The 16,732-nt window shown below is 45.8% G+C and overlaps 1 protein-coding gene across 1 annotated transcript; it reads right to left on the bottom strand.

Annotated features, from left to right (window-relative positions):
* Positions 1-193: 193 nt before the first annotated feature.
* EEF1D (eukaryotic translation elongation factor 1 delta) lies at positions 194-14,156 on the bottom strand. The gene is made up of 8 exons (XM_082014557.1): positions 13,746-14,156; positions 11,906-11,977; positions 4,569-4,637; positions 3,255-3,351; positions 2,877-2,980; positions 1,973-2,239; positions 1,110-1,304; positions 194-280 (listed from the first exon to the last, which is right to left on the bottom strand). Exons 1-8 carry the CDS (start codon positions 13,863-13,865, stop codon positions 242-244), a joined length of 963 nt encoding a protein of 320 aa, XP_081870683.1. The 5' UTR covers positions 13,866-14,156; the 3' UTR covers positions 194-241.
* Between the last annotated feature and the right edge of the window lie 2,576 nt (positions 14,157-16,732).

The raw sequence follows: 16,732 nt of genomic DNA, 5'->3' as shown, positions 1-16,732 counted from the left end.
CCCTTAGCACAGGCTACTGGGACAGGATGCCACTCAGACCTTCATTCCAACCCAGAAATGTAGATCACTCCCATCTCAAGGCCTTTCCTTTTATGAAGGGAACAAGGAAGGGAAATATCCCCAAGTCTCACAACAGATCACTCTGGAGAAGTTGCACTTGGCCAACAAAAACATGATCCAGTCTACACTCCCAGTCTCGATCTTTATTAGTTACAGTTTCAGAGGGGATACAGTTTTGCTTCTAGATCTTGTTGAAAGCAGCAATATCAACGCTCTGCACCTGAAATGGAACAAAAGCAGCAGCTAGAGGTCACCAAGGCGTTTTCAGACGTTCACAACAAAAAGCACTCGCAGTGGGGATTTCTTCACAGCATGCACTAGCAGTGCTCAAACAGATCGAGTATGGCCCAGGGCTCTTAGGCCAGCTCCCCAGCTGTGGTACAAGGACCTTTAAGGACTGTTATTTAATATTCCTTGCAACATTAGTCACAACAGCACACTGCACTGTGCTAGTTACTGCACAAATCTTTAGACAGTCCAGCCTACAAAGAACATCGTATTAAGAGTTTCTAGCAACATTAAGATTAAAGTTCCTGATTTACTCTAAATATAAGCAAAGGAGTAGGCAAAGAAGATCAATAAAAACAGGTATCTGTCCTGCTGCTCTCCCAACCAAGAGACTGGCAGCATTACTGAGCCTGCAGATGACCTGGCACAGGGCTGGAGCTCCTGCTACCATTTCCATGGAAGGATGGGGATGGAGACAACTCCTCCAGCCCCAGCTGCTAAAGTTAAATATGTGTGTCTACACTGGTGCTGCCCAAGCTAAGTGTTAAAGCAGGGGTTCCCCAAACTAACAGTCACTGGGGGCTGGATGAGCAGCAATAGCCAGGAAAATGGCTCTACAAAACATCTGCAAGATCTCTGCATCAGCCAGCCTTAAAAAAATAAATATTTAAATACATCATACACACATCTCAGGAGGCAAACACCATCAATTCCATGTGGTTTTCTTTTAAAAATCCAAGTTTGCCAAAATGAACCTTACTTAAAAATGACCCTGCAGGTCAGGCATCACGAAGCACTACACAGCTCGCAGAAAGACTTACGTAGTCTTCAAACTTGGTGATCTCCTCCTCCAGGATGTCTGTTCCAACTTTGTCATCCTCCACTACGCACTGGATTTGGAGCTTCTTAATGCCATAGCCTACTGGGACCAGCTTGGAGGCTCTCCACACCAGCCCATCCATGTGGATGGACCGGACGCACTCCTCCATCTTCGCCATGTCAGTCTCATCGTCCCACTGGAAAAACATGAAATGTGAACGTTAGTGTTTTCCTAGAGACCACCATTAGCCTGAAGAGGCATCCAGTGACTTAAAATTCAACATTGCACCTCTCAGTACATTTCGGCTGACCCAAGCTGCCCTTTCTTGGCTACTGTTTTCACCAGAAATTAGCTGATGGGTTAGCCAAGCTAAATCTGACTTTGCAATGTTGCGTAGCATGTTGTTTTGATTCTACCTATAAGCACTGCAGATGCAAGGGAGATTCTTCCTGCAGCAACACAACCGCTTTGGAGCGCTCACTTTCAAGTGACTTTTACCAAGGGCATCTCTCTGAGCACTAGCCAGCCCAGAAGTTTTGTTCTACCATGACAATTTGACAAAGACAGGCTTATTCCCACCTTTAGGGCATTTATGATCTGTCTTGTCTTCACAGAAAAGGGCTAGTCCTGGTCAGGGGAACCTCAGAGAACAGCCTGTACTTGCCACAGTGCAAGAAGCAGGGCAGCAGCACAAAAGCTACAGATCCCAGCTGCAATGTCCCACCTCGCTCTGACCCTTTGTTTGGAAATCTGCAGGTCCTATCTTCACCAATCCAGCCAGATGTGCAAGTGAGATGATTTACAGCCTCCTGCAGCACAAGACATACAGCCTCACTCAGGAGATCCCCCACTTCAGTTACTCACTGGCTTCACATCCAGAAGGATAGAAGACTTGGCAATAAGACCCGGTTTCTTGGCCTTCTTCTCTGCGTACTGACGCAGTCTCTCCTCTCGGACTTTGGCAGCCTCTTGGTCTTCCTCATCATCATCACTACCAAAAAGGTCGATGTCATCATCATCATCTTCCTCTGCAGCAGCTGGCTCAACTTTCTTTGCCAGTGAAGCAGATGGGAGGTCCACTTTCTTGGAGGGAACACTGAATGGTTCCACTTTCTTCGTTGGGGTGACGTGCATTCAAGTTTGCATTAAGGAAAAAGGGGAGAAGATTAAGCTGAAGCTAAATCAGAGCAGCACTCAGGAGAAGCTCAGGAACAGATGTCTACATTGCTCAAGACAGCGAACACGGCCCACATCACATAATTTGTGTGAAATTTTTCCTAATATCCAATCTAAACCTCCCCACGTGCAACTTGAGGCCACTTCCTCTTGTGGCTTCCTCTTCGTGGTCTCTTCGTGGCTCCCCCTATTACATTCTTGTAGAGGACATTTGTTAAAAAGTGTCACCAATTCTGCTTATCTATTGTAACAAAGTGGCATTTTACCTGGTGCGTGCTAAGAAACTCATAGCACCATGGGGCTAAATGCTGATCAAGTACATATTAACTCCAAAATTCCACAGATCTGCACCAGCTCTCCCTAGCTGAAATCTCTAACGTAGCTTCTTTGCTGGTCTTGGGGCACAACACTACTCTGTACGCATACTTTTTGAGAAAGATGACGAGGCAGCTGCCAAAAATCCTGGAAAACTGCAACAAACTCATCCTAACGATGAGCATATCTCCATCTTCAGGCAGCCACGAGACCTTGGAAATGACCTGGCACTTTGTGAATGTGAAGCATTCGAGAACGGCACTTTGCCGAGGCTCACCTGGGTTGGAGGAACCGGTGAGGGCTGGTGGGAGGTAGATGACTTTTCCAGAGCATTCAGGCGGCTTTCCAACTTGAAGATAGCTGTCTGAAGGTCTGCAACAACTACAAGAAGAGGAAGGGGGAGGGGGAGGAAAAACCAAGAAAGAACCTTATCATGTAGCCTCTGTATCAGCTCTCAAGTCAGAAAACATTTGCTTCTGCTCAAAATGTGCTTTAAAAACCACCAGTTGCCCCAGTCAGAGGGAAGCCTGCAAAGCTCTGATCAAGACATCGGCATGTGTTCACCTCACGACAGACAAACTCACTACAGGATACACCCCACAGGAGCAGGACCCCATCCAGTTTTGCTTTTATGCCAGAAGATTCTCCTACTTACCACTCCGAAGGTTTTGATTTTCTACCTCCAGGTGAGAAATTCTGGAAAGAAGTTCATTTTGGTCACCAGCAGGCCCAGAAGAGGTTGTGCTTGCACTCTGCAACAAGGAAAACAGATGAAACAAATCTGTTCACCTACTCCCTAGCTCAGTGGTTCAGTGAAGCAAAGCAGTCATGCCTTCAGGGAAGAAGAAAATATGAGAGCTAACCTAAGAACAAAGACGTTTTCTCTGAAGGATTTATGAAAAGAATATACTAGCTCTATAGAATGAAGCATGAAACTTATCTCGAGAAATTTCAGCTGGCATCAATAAGCAAAGGATAAAGTCATTCTTTATAGTCTCAGATCACAGACGGCCACTAAACACACAAAAAGTTTTGAAAGTTTCACACTTAGCCCCTTAAATGGGGCAGCTGGTCTCCTTTTCCAGACGAACTGAGGCACAGAGCACAGAAGTGACCTGTGAGTCACACTGTAAGTCACTGTGAAAGCTGGAAAGAGATCTTGGCATTTTTATACTCCCACCTTCTGAGTCCAGCCTTTAGTTCCTCTCAAAAAACTTAAACCTACTTTAAGACATCCCAAGGGAGCAATTATACCGATCCAGCTTCAAAAGTATTTGACCAGCAAAAAAGAGCTTGCTTTTTTGTTTTTAAGGAGGCCCTTATCTATAGTTCAAATCAGCAGAAGGAAAGAAAATAACAGGCCTTCACACTTTGCTTTAAGTGCCATTTATAACTAAATATCACAATAGAGAAAATAATTTATACTCCCTCGAGTGCACCTTGCATGTAATTATAACGTGGTTCTCTGTTACAGGTGACACACTTCTGAGATCTCAGCAGTCACTCAAGATGGAGAGAAGGAAATAGAGGAGTTAAGATGAGGAATATGTGGCACACAGAAAGCAAGTCTGGGAGATACCTGGCCCTGGGAGACACACAGAGCAGCGTGAGCTGCTCCTAGCAGGAAGGTCAAGGTCAAAGAGATCCTTCTCCACCCACCCAAAAAGGGACAGGGGCCAGAAGTCAAAAGCACCATGAAATCGATCTCCAAGCAGCCTTTGCAGTGGATGCAGGCTCAGGAACACAAGTGCAGATCTGCAGTCCCCAGACGCACACCAAGCTGGGAGACCTAAATGCCCTGCTGTGAGATCCTATCCTATAGGCTGAGCTACGACCACGTGCCAAAGGACAAATGTTTATCATCGTACGGAAGGAGAACTTGGTCCATCTCTCCAAGGCAAAGCTGTTCTTGCCCTACAACATCCTCTCAAATCACACAATCAGCTCCATCCGTGCGCAGGTGACTTACAGTTGAGCGGCCTGACTGCCTCTTGTGACGGGCAGAAGGAGCTTCTTTACTACGAGGAACTGTCTTCGGCTGCAAAGGGCAAAAGGTTTGGAGGACATTTGGTTCAACACAGAAGATAGAAAAAGATCTCACTCATGCTGGAAGAAGCAGTTCAAGTGCAGGAAGCAGATCCACATGCAGGACAAATTGTCAGGCAACAAGATACAGCCTCACACCAACTACACACCCAAACAAAGCCTGCACAGAAGAAACATGTATCTGTGAACTCTGCCATCTTCTTGTTAAACATCTCAGTGCCTGCAGAAAGGTCACACAGCTGGGTGATAAAAGTAGATGGAGATGCCTAGAGCATGGTCTTAGTCATCTCCCCATCTGTAAAATCGGAGATGCAGCAGGTGCATGCACACTGCAGCAGGCACCACAGCCTCAGCTGGCTCTCTGGTCATTAGATAAAAATCTAATACTCAACAGATGCAGACACACATGCAAACATACCAAGACTCTTAATAACTCCCCAATTACCACTAATGCATCTCTCCTGGAGAGGAGTAAAGCAACACAACACCAGTCTGCACTAACAATTTGGTGAGATGCCTGCATGGGCTTCTATCCTCACACACACCACCAGAACAGAGGCTGCTAGCCACAGTGGGCTCATGCCACCAGGCTAGCCCTAGCCTTGTAAACCAACGACAAAAATTAAACAGACGAACTCTTTGCCTGACCTCTTCCTGTTCTAGTTACACAATCAGGGCCAAAGTCTAAGTTAATTTAGTGGAAAGTGAATTCTGGCAGTAGTCATATTCATCCCCACCCCTTGAAAAAGCAATTCTTGTTTTAACTCATGATGAAACGCAGGAGCTGTCACCTGCAAAAGCAGCCTGCTGATTCAGCTAAGCAGCAAGCACCACAGATATTTGGCAGTTTGAAGCCCCCATCACATTTTGAAGTCTGAAATGCTGAAGCACTTCCACAGGCTCTGTGTTTGCCCTGGCAACTGGCTACCCCACACGCGACCGTGGGCGTTCAAGATGCTGCAAGATGGCTACGCTGCAGAACAGCCCGCTTTTAAACCCTGGCTCCCAACTTTAGTGGAAGCATTTGCCACAGAAGCCAGCTATACCTCCACATTTCTCTTCCTTGTTAGTAATAACCCCCCAAAGGTGAGAAATCTATCGAGGCAGTACCATCTACCTTTACACGTGTCAGCTGCCATCCTGGAGTCTCACGTGGAATAGATCAACACTGCTTTTCCCTGCAGTCTCACAGGAAAAAACTACAGCTTAGCAGGACGCCTCCAGCTCAAGACAAACCTGCCAGCCTTGGGTGGTTGTGTCATTTAGGGGAAGAATTTGAGGAGAAAATCATGGCCATTTTCCCAAAAAAGGTTGTAGCTGTGACTTGCAGGATTTCTCCAGCTGCAAGTTGCTACTGAGGTCTCTGCAGAAATGGCAAGATTAACAACCGGGATGCACCTACAGGTTACACACCCCCAAAATTCATGTTCAGTGTTGTGCACCTGAATGAAGAGATTCAGCATGTTACATATGCTAAGCTAATCCTAAACCAGTATTCACTTACTCCTCCATGCTGTATTTTTCATGTCTGTTTAAAAAGGGACATTTACAGCACAGCAGGAGTTCACAGTGCTCCCAGACATGGCACAGCAAAGCATTTAAATCAACACCCGGTGGAATTCAGATGTTATTTGTCAGCCCCAGGAAACCCCAGGGCAATGTGAGCCTGAGCACAGCCATCTTTTGCTGTCAAGAAGAGAGGGCTGCCTGCCCCAACCTCAAGCAAACAAAAGATTAAAGGTCTCCACAAACCAGGCCAGCCATCCTTTGGGAACCTGCAACCTGTGTGAAGCACGGTCTAAGAGGCACAACACTGAACCAAGTTCCCAATTCTGGGAGGTGGTCAAGCCACACTTTCAGAAATTGTGACAAAGCTGCCTTTATGAGACTGTGGGCTTTCCCCTGTGGTGAGGATGTTTCAAGCTTTTAAAGATGTGGTCACCAACCTAAACTACATATTACCTACAGTCTGGTTTCTTTCGTAACACAGTTTTTCTGCTGAACTCCCATTAGTGATACACTGACCAGTGCTGCAACCTATTCAAAATATTCTGCATAGCAGAAGCACTCAGCAAGCCCAGAACCATACCAAGGACCACATATAAATTTAATTATCCAAGCAAATTAAAACCCCAGGACTTCTTGCTTATGAAAGGTAGAAAACAGAACCTAGCCTCAGCCTCAAAAGGCTTTCAACATCCAGCCCTCTCTACAGCTTCAGACTCTAAAACATACTTTAAAAATCAGAGACAAGAACATTGACTAATGAAGAAAAAGTTGGCAAAGGTTACCTTCTATGTATCAGCCAAAAGAAACTACAGCTAAGAGCTCTTCCCTTGATATGTCAGGCCTAAACAATGGACACAGCTGGAAAGCCGGCACTTCCCTTACTATATGAAGTATTTGGAGTTATCAACCCTTTTCTCTGAGAGTTAACCAGTTACAAAGAACAGCATGCAGATTTTACAAGCTCAGTTACACCTGATGTGTAGGTTTTCCAGTCCAGAGCTCACAAAGCACTTATAACTTTAGCCAAAAAATAAACCTATATTGTGCATGCAGAGATACACACCGCCTCCCCGCCAGTCAGTCTACCTGAGCTCTGAAAACATGGAAAGTTTAGCCATGGTCAAATACACAAAACTGAACAGTGGGGAAATCATTATGAAGAACTAAGGGAGGCTTTCCCCTGCCTAAGACCAGCAGGATGGATCCTGGCTGGTTTCCTACAGAAGGTGTGACCCTTCTGGGGAAGATTATGGAGCGGTTCATCTTAAGGGCACTCAACACGACATGTGCAGGACAACCAATGGACAAACCCAGCCAGCATGGGTTCATGAAAGGCAGGTCCTGCTTGACCAACCTGATCTCCTTCTATGACCAGGTGGCCCACCTAATAGATGAGGGAAAGACTGTGGACACTGTCTACCTGGACTTTAGTAAAGCCTTTGACAGCGTCTCCCACATCATTCTCCTGGAGAAACTAGCAGCTCGTGGCTTAGACAGGTTTACTCTTCACTGGGTAAAGAACTGGCTGGATGGCCAAGCCAGAGAGTTGTGGTGAATGGCATTAAATCCGGCTGGCAGCCGGTCACAAGCGGTGTTCCCCAGGGCTCGGTTCTGGGGCCGGTCTTGTTCAATATCTTTATTGATGATCTGGATGAGGGGATCGAGTGCTCCCTCAGTAAGTTTGCAGAGGACACCAAGTTGGGTGGGAGTGTTGATCTGCTGGAGGGCAGGAGGGCTCTGCAGAGGGATCTGGGCAGGCTGGATCAATCAGCCAAGGTCAACTGTATGAGGTTTAATAAGGCCAAGTGCCAGGTCCTGCACTTGGGTCACGACAACCCCACACAACGCTACAGGCTTGGGGAGCAGCAGCTGGAGAGCTGCCTGGCAGAAAAGGATCTGGGGTTGCTGGTTGACAGCCAGCCGAACATGAGCCAGCAGTGTGCCCAGGTGGGCAAGAAGGCCAACAGCATCCTGGCCTGTATCAGAAATGGTGTGGGCAGCAGGAGTAGGGAAGTGATCTTGCCCCTGTACTTGGCCCTGGTGAGGCTGCACCTCGAATCCTGTGTCCAATTTTGGGATCCTTACTCCAAGGAGAACGTTATGGTGCTGGAGCATGTCCAGAGAAGGGCAGTGAAGCTGGTGAGGGGTCTGGAGCACAAGTCTGATGAGGAGCAGCTGAGGGAACTGGGGGTGTTCAGTCTGGAGAGGAGGAGGCTGAAGGGAGACCTTATCACTCTCTGCAGCTACCTGAAAGGGGGTTGTGGCAAGGTGGGTGTTGGTCGCTTCCCCAAGTAACCAGCGACAGAACGAGAGGAAACGGCCTCAAGTTGTGCAGGGGAGGTTTAGATTGGATATTAGGAAAAATGTCTTTACTGAGAGAGTGGTCAAGCATTGGAACAGGCTGCCCAGGGAGGTGGGAGTCACCATCACTGGAAGTGTTCAAAAAAACATGTAGACAGGCCCTTCGGCACATGGTTTATAGTGACCATGGTGGTGTTGGGTTGACAGTTGGACTTGATCTTAAAGGTCTTTTCCAACCTTAATGATTCTGTGATTCTGTTCCCTGCATTTATAAATGTGGCTTCCAAACACTTGAGCAAGATTAGAAGTTTTCTGGGAGCTCTTCTTTTTTGAAACCCACATGCAGGAAATGCACAAATACAGAGGCTTTGTAAGAGGAAGCTTGGACAGAGAGGGGAATAACAGAGCTTCAGACTCCGACACCAGCCCCAGCGACATCCCTTTTGTTGCAGTCCCCAGGGAGGGTTTAGGAAGTGAGAGTTCAGTCACTCACTCTGTTGGACTTGCTTATGATCTCAGGCAAGTCCATCCTTTCCACACCTCAGGTCCCCACCTGTAAGATTTCTCACCACCTGTGGTCTCAATGCCACCAGCTGCAGTACTGCACACGTTAAAAACTTTTTTATCTAGGAAAGCATTAGTGATCAAGCAGATGTCAACTGGAGAGACTGTTTAAAGCAGAGATGACCATGCAAAGCAGGATGAGAGGTATGTGCAAACAAATGTTTCCAGCATCAGAGCTTTGTACCCTCCTTCAGAAAGTACCAACCACTGCCTCAACCCTTCTAACACTCATTCATGCATTTCAGAACAACACTATCCAGCTGAAGCAGCTCTGAAACCAGCCTTGGCTGAATTTCACAGCAAAAGGCAGGCACTAATCTTCCACCTTCCCATCTTAAAAGAGCCAACTCTTCACTTGCTACATATTCAGACTCCTGAAAATAACTCCACATATTCAGGTGGAAGACTAAATCCTGACTATAAAAACATGCTTCACTATTGTTCTGTAGATCACACAGTATAAATTTGGCTTTCTGAAACAAAAAAAACAAAGTTTAAGCATGTTCTAAAGTCAAGCCTGCTTTATGCCACGGCTGTCCAAGATCAATGATCCTTCAGAACTGCAAGCTACAAAAGCTGATGTTTCAGACTTGTTTCTCAACAGCTCACTCTAACCCACACACTAACACAGGAGATCTGACTGTGCTTTACCACTTCAGGTTCCAGGGCAGAGATGCGGAAAAAACTGCAAAGGTGAGCTCTCTGGGGTACTGTGTAAGCCAGTAAGGCACGATCAGTAAAATGGGATTACAAAACAGTAAGGAAGTAGTAACTGCTGCCATGTGCTCTGCTTAGCCAAGCAACTTCATACTTTGAGAGCGGAACAGCAGCTATATGTTAAATTACCACAGCGTGCCCCTGACAGGAATGCAGATTACAGTGCACAATGCTTTCCCTAATACAGTCGTGCAGTAACACAAAGCTTTTCCTTCAAGCCTTCACTGGAAAGTCTCAGTCCATTTTTTCCAACACCCCAGATTCCAGTTTTAAGGCCCTATGGCTCACTCCTGACCTTAAATCCTCAAGCCCACCAAGTTTTCTTCACAGGAACAAAAAAATCCCAGGAGATTGATTTTTTTTATATTCAGCACCAAACCCAACAAGTGGCAGAGGGGTGTAAAGGACTTCATTCTCAAATTTCTGTTCTGGCTTTGATCTGGTGCTTTGCCAGTTCCCCTAGTCTTCCCCATTACAGGACTTGGACGATTCAACTTAGAGGCTTCTCACACAAAGAAGCAATTTAACAGGAGTCACAGGCCAGGGCAAGAAACTCCTCATCTTTAGCAAACCACAGACTATTCTGCAAGATGAGAATATGCCTTCAGGGCAGACCAGTAGCACTGCCAAGTGATTTGTATTTAGGTTTTCTGTCCCTACTCACCACATCCAGCCTCTGCTCCTGGAGGAGGCTTGGAGGAAGCAGCAACCTTGCGCAGCTTGAAGAGGTCTTTCCAAAAGCATTTAACACTATCTCTGCCAGAGTTCTTCAACCCTGTTTGGGGTGGGGGCTAATTTCCCCCCATATTCGACTTAGTCCAAACAAAGAATCTTCGGCAGGGGCAAATACCATCTACTGAAAGCCTAAACATGTTATTTCAGATCTGAACGTAAATGAGCCAGTTCAGGAAAATCTTGCCTAAGCTGTTGGCTGAAGTAAGAAACTAGCATTAGAAAACTTCCAAGTGTCTTCCTCCTCAAGATGTTTATTGTTTTTAATATTATTAAGATGTCCCAACTTTCCCTTGATTCCTATGCTGTATTCAAGGTCACAGAATCTAATCAAAGCAAATTTAATCCTTTCATGAAATTTGCCCTGCTCTTCCTGCATCCAATTCCAAGTTTCCAGTGCAGTACTGAGTGTCTTGGATGACTCACATGAGCGGCTGCAGAAGTTGCTTTCGTAGCATCAAGTTCAACAAGCACAGTGAGACCACCATGGGGAAACCAATTACCCTAACTCCTTTGCATTCACCCCAAACGTATGGCTCCTTTCTGCTTGAGTTAAGGAGGAATATGAAATAGTCCCCTTGAGAAAGGCTCAAATCCCTGTTATTGTACTGATCTAAACAGAAGCTGAGGGTGTCAAGTATCTCAAGAGGGAGTTATGAGGCCAAATCAATATAGGTAAAGGATGGATAACCTCAGATGGAAGATACATGCAGGTATGTAGTAGTCCCACTGCAGAGGTAAGAAATCAAGACACATGGTCTGTATTATGTGAATTTTCTTCACCTGTGAAACCAGCCCAGCTATTAGTTTAAGATCTCAGCTTCCTCTTGAAAAATTAAGAGATTTAACAGTGCTGTCTGTACATATCAGCACAAAAACACCTCCAAAAAAGATGTTACTGAACTTCTACAGGATGGTCCAGACTTAGAGCTAGTAGCCAAGCTGAATTCCCTAGATGCAGCAGATGGAAGACACCATTTTTTTGCACATACCCTAACTGAAAGCAAAACAGGAAAGAGAAGGTGGCAGCTTAGTGTACCCCAAGGAGACATACATACTCCTGCTGGCAGCTCAGTGCTTTGCTACTCAGCAAGGTTACTTCAATAGTGACTCATAACTTGTTAGATAAGACTTGTGGGAACATTCCACCAGGAGAAAAAGGAAAGAAATGCAGAGTTGAAGAATTTTAACCCAAATCCAGTTAGTTTTTAAAAGCACTGCAGGCTAGCAAGCAGCATGCACTCTAGTAGTAACGATTCTCTTGACTGGCTGGAGCTATGCTGGTGATACACAGCGCTGCACACCTTGGTTTTCTCCTCTAACTTAAAAATAAGAAGCCACACAATCTATGAAGTGGTCACAGCGGGATTCTGTGAGATGCACCACAGCTAAAAATGGTTGCGGGTAGCCAGCTGGTGAGAGAGCTTGGGTACTCACTCCGGCCAGCGATTTCTGGATATTCTCCCTGGCTCTGGCAATGTCGCGTAGGATCGTGCTGGCTCCGTTCTCCTGCAAACAGTGCAGAAAGAACCAAGATTTTTTTAAAAAAATATGAAACATGGGAAACTGGTCAGGGAAGTTAAAAAAAGGGGGGGGAGGGAGTAAGAGTGGGGGAGGGTTCCTTCCAATGATTCAGCAAGTACTGCAAAATTAGCTGCAAGAAGGATTGGTTCTAAATCAAGCAGCACCAACTGCAGTCCCTGGTCACATCAGGCCACATGTCCAGAAGATCATCCAGTCAAGAGCTTTTCAAATTCTCTACTACCTTGAACAGTTTGGATAGCTGCCAGCCAGGCCAAGGGTTGGAGTCACTTCAGTACTCCTTAGAAATCCACCGTTAGGCAGCTCTTTTTCATAGTATTACCTGTCATCATGTTCAGGCAAGAAGTGACAGCCCTAACTTCTATCCAGAGGGTAATGACCCAGCGTACGGCAGCACAAGTTTTCCCCCCGCCCCATCCTCCTGCTGCCATGCCTTAGCCTGAGACATGAAACTGCCCACAAGCCTGAAATCCCATGTCGAATAGACTGTAGAAAAACAACAGCCTGGATGCATTCAGGTGGATACCATTTCCAGGTTGCAGGAAGGTTTTAAGAAGCATGGATTTTTTTTTTCCTTAGCAGAGGAGTGGTTGATCAACTGCTGCAGAATCTTCGCCATAGTCTTCACGTCACCTCTCGCAGGCAGAACTTCTTCACTGGAAGCTCCTTACGTGGCATGAAATAGTCTAACTTCTTCTAAGCACTGCAGAGGTTTTGCTCTTTAACATCTACTTCAAGCGCTTATCTATAACTTCTATGCTTTCATGCAAATGTCCTAGGTGCTGTGTGGGCCACCACTATACTAACATGGGCAGCAGGAATAGACAGTGTGCCTAGAAGCTATTACTTAAGCAAAAAGCTTCGCTTCCCCTTAAACACTTGCAAGACAGCCACTTAAAACTAAGCAGCTTTCTACATAACCAACCAAATGCATAAGCAGTTAACTGCTCTTTACATAGCAGGAAGAGGTTATAATAGCTCTGTACCTTTAAACAGCAGTGATTTCGGGCTAATATTTAAGTTTCAACTACTTCAGCTCAGGTGTGCTGCAGCAGCACCATGCTTCCCCTCCACCTGCTCCCCCCAACTCACCAGTACTATGATGCAGTCTTCTGCAGGAGCATGCTGAATACTGCAGGGGGTGTACAAAGAGAGGAACATAATTCCTGGTCTCTTTGGAGCCACGGTGCCTCTCTTCAAACATCACGTCATATATACCCAGTATATCCCTTGCTAAGGAAAGCTTAGCTGCTCCAAAACCACAGCAAAACAGCATCTTCCCTGGCTGAATGGGGACAGATCAATTCTTCACCTAGCATTATCACCCAGCCCAGTCAACAGAATCGCAGCTCTCTGGGCTTACAGCCCTAATAGTGCCCCCATTAGATCACAGATAGCATCCGTGCCCTGCCACAGCAGCCTGAAAAGATTAACTGCTCTAACCTATAACTGCTTCGTCTGTTGTTACAAGGGTGTCTGATCTCCCAGTACACCGGTTATACAGGAGAAATTCTTCACAGTCCACAGAAGATGGTCTTTCAAAAGGCAAAAGGGGTCATAACTGGGGGTAAGCTTAAGGAGCTCCAGAGAAGACTCTCACACTTGAAAAAAGCAGCACCCAGAGTGGAAATAATACAGAAGTGCACGTCCAGGTGGATCGTGTCCTCTCACATGCTCTGTACTAGCTCTTAAAGCTTCAGCACTCCACTGAACCCCACCTGAGAACAAGCATTACCTGCTGGTGTGAAGAGCTGCCAACTGGCCCGTTCATCTGCTCATAGTATCTTCTCTCAGCATCATCATACTTGTATTTCTCAAACCAGATCTTCTCATGCTTAAAGTAGTCGACTGCCATTTTTCTGCAGAAAGGAAAAAAAAAAAAACCACCACAAAACCAAAGTGAGTTCCTAAAAGTACTTCGGGTTAGCAGCTTGCAATGAGTTTGTCAGAAGAGTATTTTCTTCCCCAAGAGCTGCGCCTGCAGTTCTCTGCTCAACAGTTTCCCCCCTCCAGTGGAAAGCTTTAAGTAAATAGGATCCTATTAAGAAAACGGGACAGTCTAATCACCCACCCGTCTGTCTGGCCTGACCTGCATTTAGTGACAGGACACCAGGTGGGGACAGAATAAAACTGCTGATCTGTATCTTCTTCCACAAAAAAAAAAGCTTTCAGAGCAGGATTTTCTAGATCATGCTAGACAAATGGGAATCTGCTACTAAGAAAGATGGCTTGTGTATGAGACTCAAAAAGGGAATAATACTTTTAATTTTCATCACCGTGATGAAACCAAAGACTGAAGAATACACAGCTCCAAGCAGCACGACACCCTACAGTGTGCCAACAAGGGAGCACTGTGTGCAACAGGCAGCTCCCAACACTACAACTCACAAATTTAAATGCATTTCAGTCTTCCTTGAACATGACTCAAGTGCATGGACAGCAACTGTTGGTTGTTTTAGGCTCGTGCATGTGTCTACCTGGTCATGCCATGCTTCGCTAGGTGCACCACCAAATCCTCCTGTAAGGAACAGCCCGGCACAGGATACTGCCTGACACCAACAGCAACCGGCCTCCAGGAATCCAGATACACACAGTTTACAATGGCACCACAGGTAACCGCAGACATACCCTTTGGAAACTGCTACAACTGTTTAGAAATTAAAATCTTCAGCAATGCAAAACTTGGAAGGGACAGACACCTGTCACTACAAGGAGGAACAGCATAAAACATCCTAATGCTGCTGTGAAATGGGTGTTATTTTTCTTCAGCACAGCAGCTTCCAAAGGTTGTTTAATTTCTTAACTCAAAGGCAAATGATGGAGCCCTTGCAACACTAAGAGAAGAGGCTGTGCCCTTATTTCAAGCCAGGGGACAGCTACAGAGCCAACATCAGTTTGAGGAGGTGGTGAAAGCAGGGATAGAGCATCATGATGAAACCACACCATTACCAGGTTCCACCACACAACGCAGAGAAAGCAACTAATAACAACTCACAAACCCTTTCCTTACCAGCTCAAAACCCTTCCGCTCTCCAGCAAAACACTTCCAAGGAAGCCAACAGATGCATTTTTTGTAAAAGCAGCACCCTTCTCATCTACCCCATTCAAAAGAGACCAGAGGCCACCATACCATAACAGGTCCTCTACACTGAAGCCATTCCCAGCACTCAAACCTCCAAGACCCTGCTTGAGCTGCCAACCAGTACTATTAATCCAGAATCCCAGTTACAAACTTACTTTACAATGACACATGGACTTCCCGGGGGAAGGGTGAAAGGCACGACCAAATACCTTGTTCTGTCCAACTAAAGAGAAAGTTATCCCAAATAGGACAGGGTGAAAGGCATGTATGCTCTCTAAAGCTTGCCTGTAAATCCCCTTTACCACTTGATGTAAAGACCTTAAAACTTTCCAACAAACCGTAAGAAACTCAAGGATCAAGTGTCAGAAATAAGAACTGATGCTCCAAGAACCTTTTCTTCCAAGAACATCAGTCACTGCAAAATAACATCTAAGCACTGACCTTCTGACAGGCTCCCAGGGCATTACAGACCTCCACACAGCAGACTTCAGGATTCAGGAAGTCATATGTCCATACTGTCCCTGTCCACAACAGAGGGGCTGGATCTACATGGCTTTTAAGATCCCTTCCAACCCAAACCATTCTACATAAATGTATATTTTTAAACACAAAAAGGACAGTATCATACTGCATCTCATCCACAACTTAAGAAGCCACCTTTAAACGTCTGTCTGTAAACTGATTTATAACTACAAGTTAGAACTACAAAGGTCATCTACAATTTGAGAATGAACTCTTCCTGCCCAACTATATACACACACACCAAACAAGCTGTAATCTAGCTAGCCCTGTCCCATATTGAACAGCAGTTTCCAGATCGAATGTCTAACAACCTTGTCCTTCAATGAAGCTAATACAGCACATGCTCCCACCAGACTGATGCCCTAAATTGTATTTCACTGTCATTCTCAAGCCTTCTTCAAGCTGGATACTACTAGTGATGCTCAAATGCAGTCACCTCTCACACAGAGCTCCATGGCTAGCCTATGTGCTCTGGGGTGGCACTTCAACAAAACAAACACAGCAAACAGCCACCATTTTAACTTCTCAAATTCAAAGACGAAACACTGCATCTTCCACCGTCTCAGGAGGCCTGTTTAAACCATGTGATCCCTCCTTTCAGCTTGTAACTTTTACCACTTTTTGTATGTAATAGGAATGCGGAAAGGGGCATGGCTCCCCCATGTAAAGAGGGGGTCAAATTTTAGCTCACTTACCAGTCCTCACTTTAAATGCTTAACTTCTAGCATCACAGAAATACTACCTTTAGCAACCAGCATTCATTAGGAGAAAGGGGTTCCGTGAAGGAGATTCCCCCAGTTAGCCCTGCCCAGAAACAGGCTCCCTGACTCAGGAGCAGCACCTCTATACAGTGGCATGCACGCTTGGTCCTGCGGACACAAAGGACGCCCGTCTTCTACACATTCAAATTCTTTCAGCTCAATCCTGACCCGACAGTTTTGCATGTGTGAGTGTTACCCCAGAATAAACTTCTCCTACTTCGTTTCTGGTGCAGATGTGCTTGAAATAGCTGGTTGGGAGGGTTTTACTACTGCAGAATCCTGCATCCCCGTACTCTCTCCTGTTCTTGACATTTTCAGAGCCTCGGCTGCATAGTATCGTGATTCAGCTCTGTCATA

This window comes from Phaethon aethereus (genome assembly GCF_964289735.1).
Source record: "Phaethon aethereus genome assembly, chromosome: 2".
NCBI classification, from domain to species: Eukaryota; Metazoa; Chordata; class Aves; order Phaethontiformes; family Phaethontidae; genus Phaethon; species Phaethon aethereus.
The sequence above is the reverse complement of the archived record's forward strand: the minus strand, read 5'-3'. Positions and strand labels throughout refer to the sequence as shown.

Coding starts and splice junctions, on each gene's coding strand:
- EEF1D (XM_082014557.1), bottom strand. CDS start 13,865: ATGGCAGTCGACTACTTTAAGCATGAGAAGATCTGGTTTGAGAAATAC. Junction 2,240..2,876: donor CACCGGTTCCTCCAACCCAG/GTGAGCCTCGGC, acceptor CAAACTTGAATG/CACGTCACCCCAACGAAGAA. Junction 281..1,109: donor TCACCAAGTTTGAAGACTAC/GTAAGTCTTTCT, acceptor GTTCCATTTCAG/GTGCAGAGCGTTGATATTGC.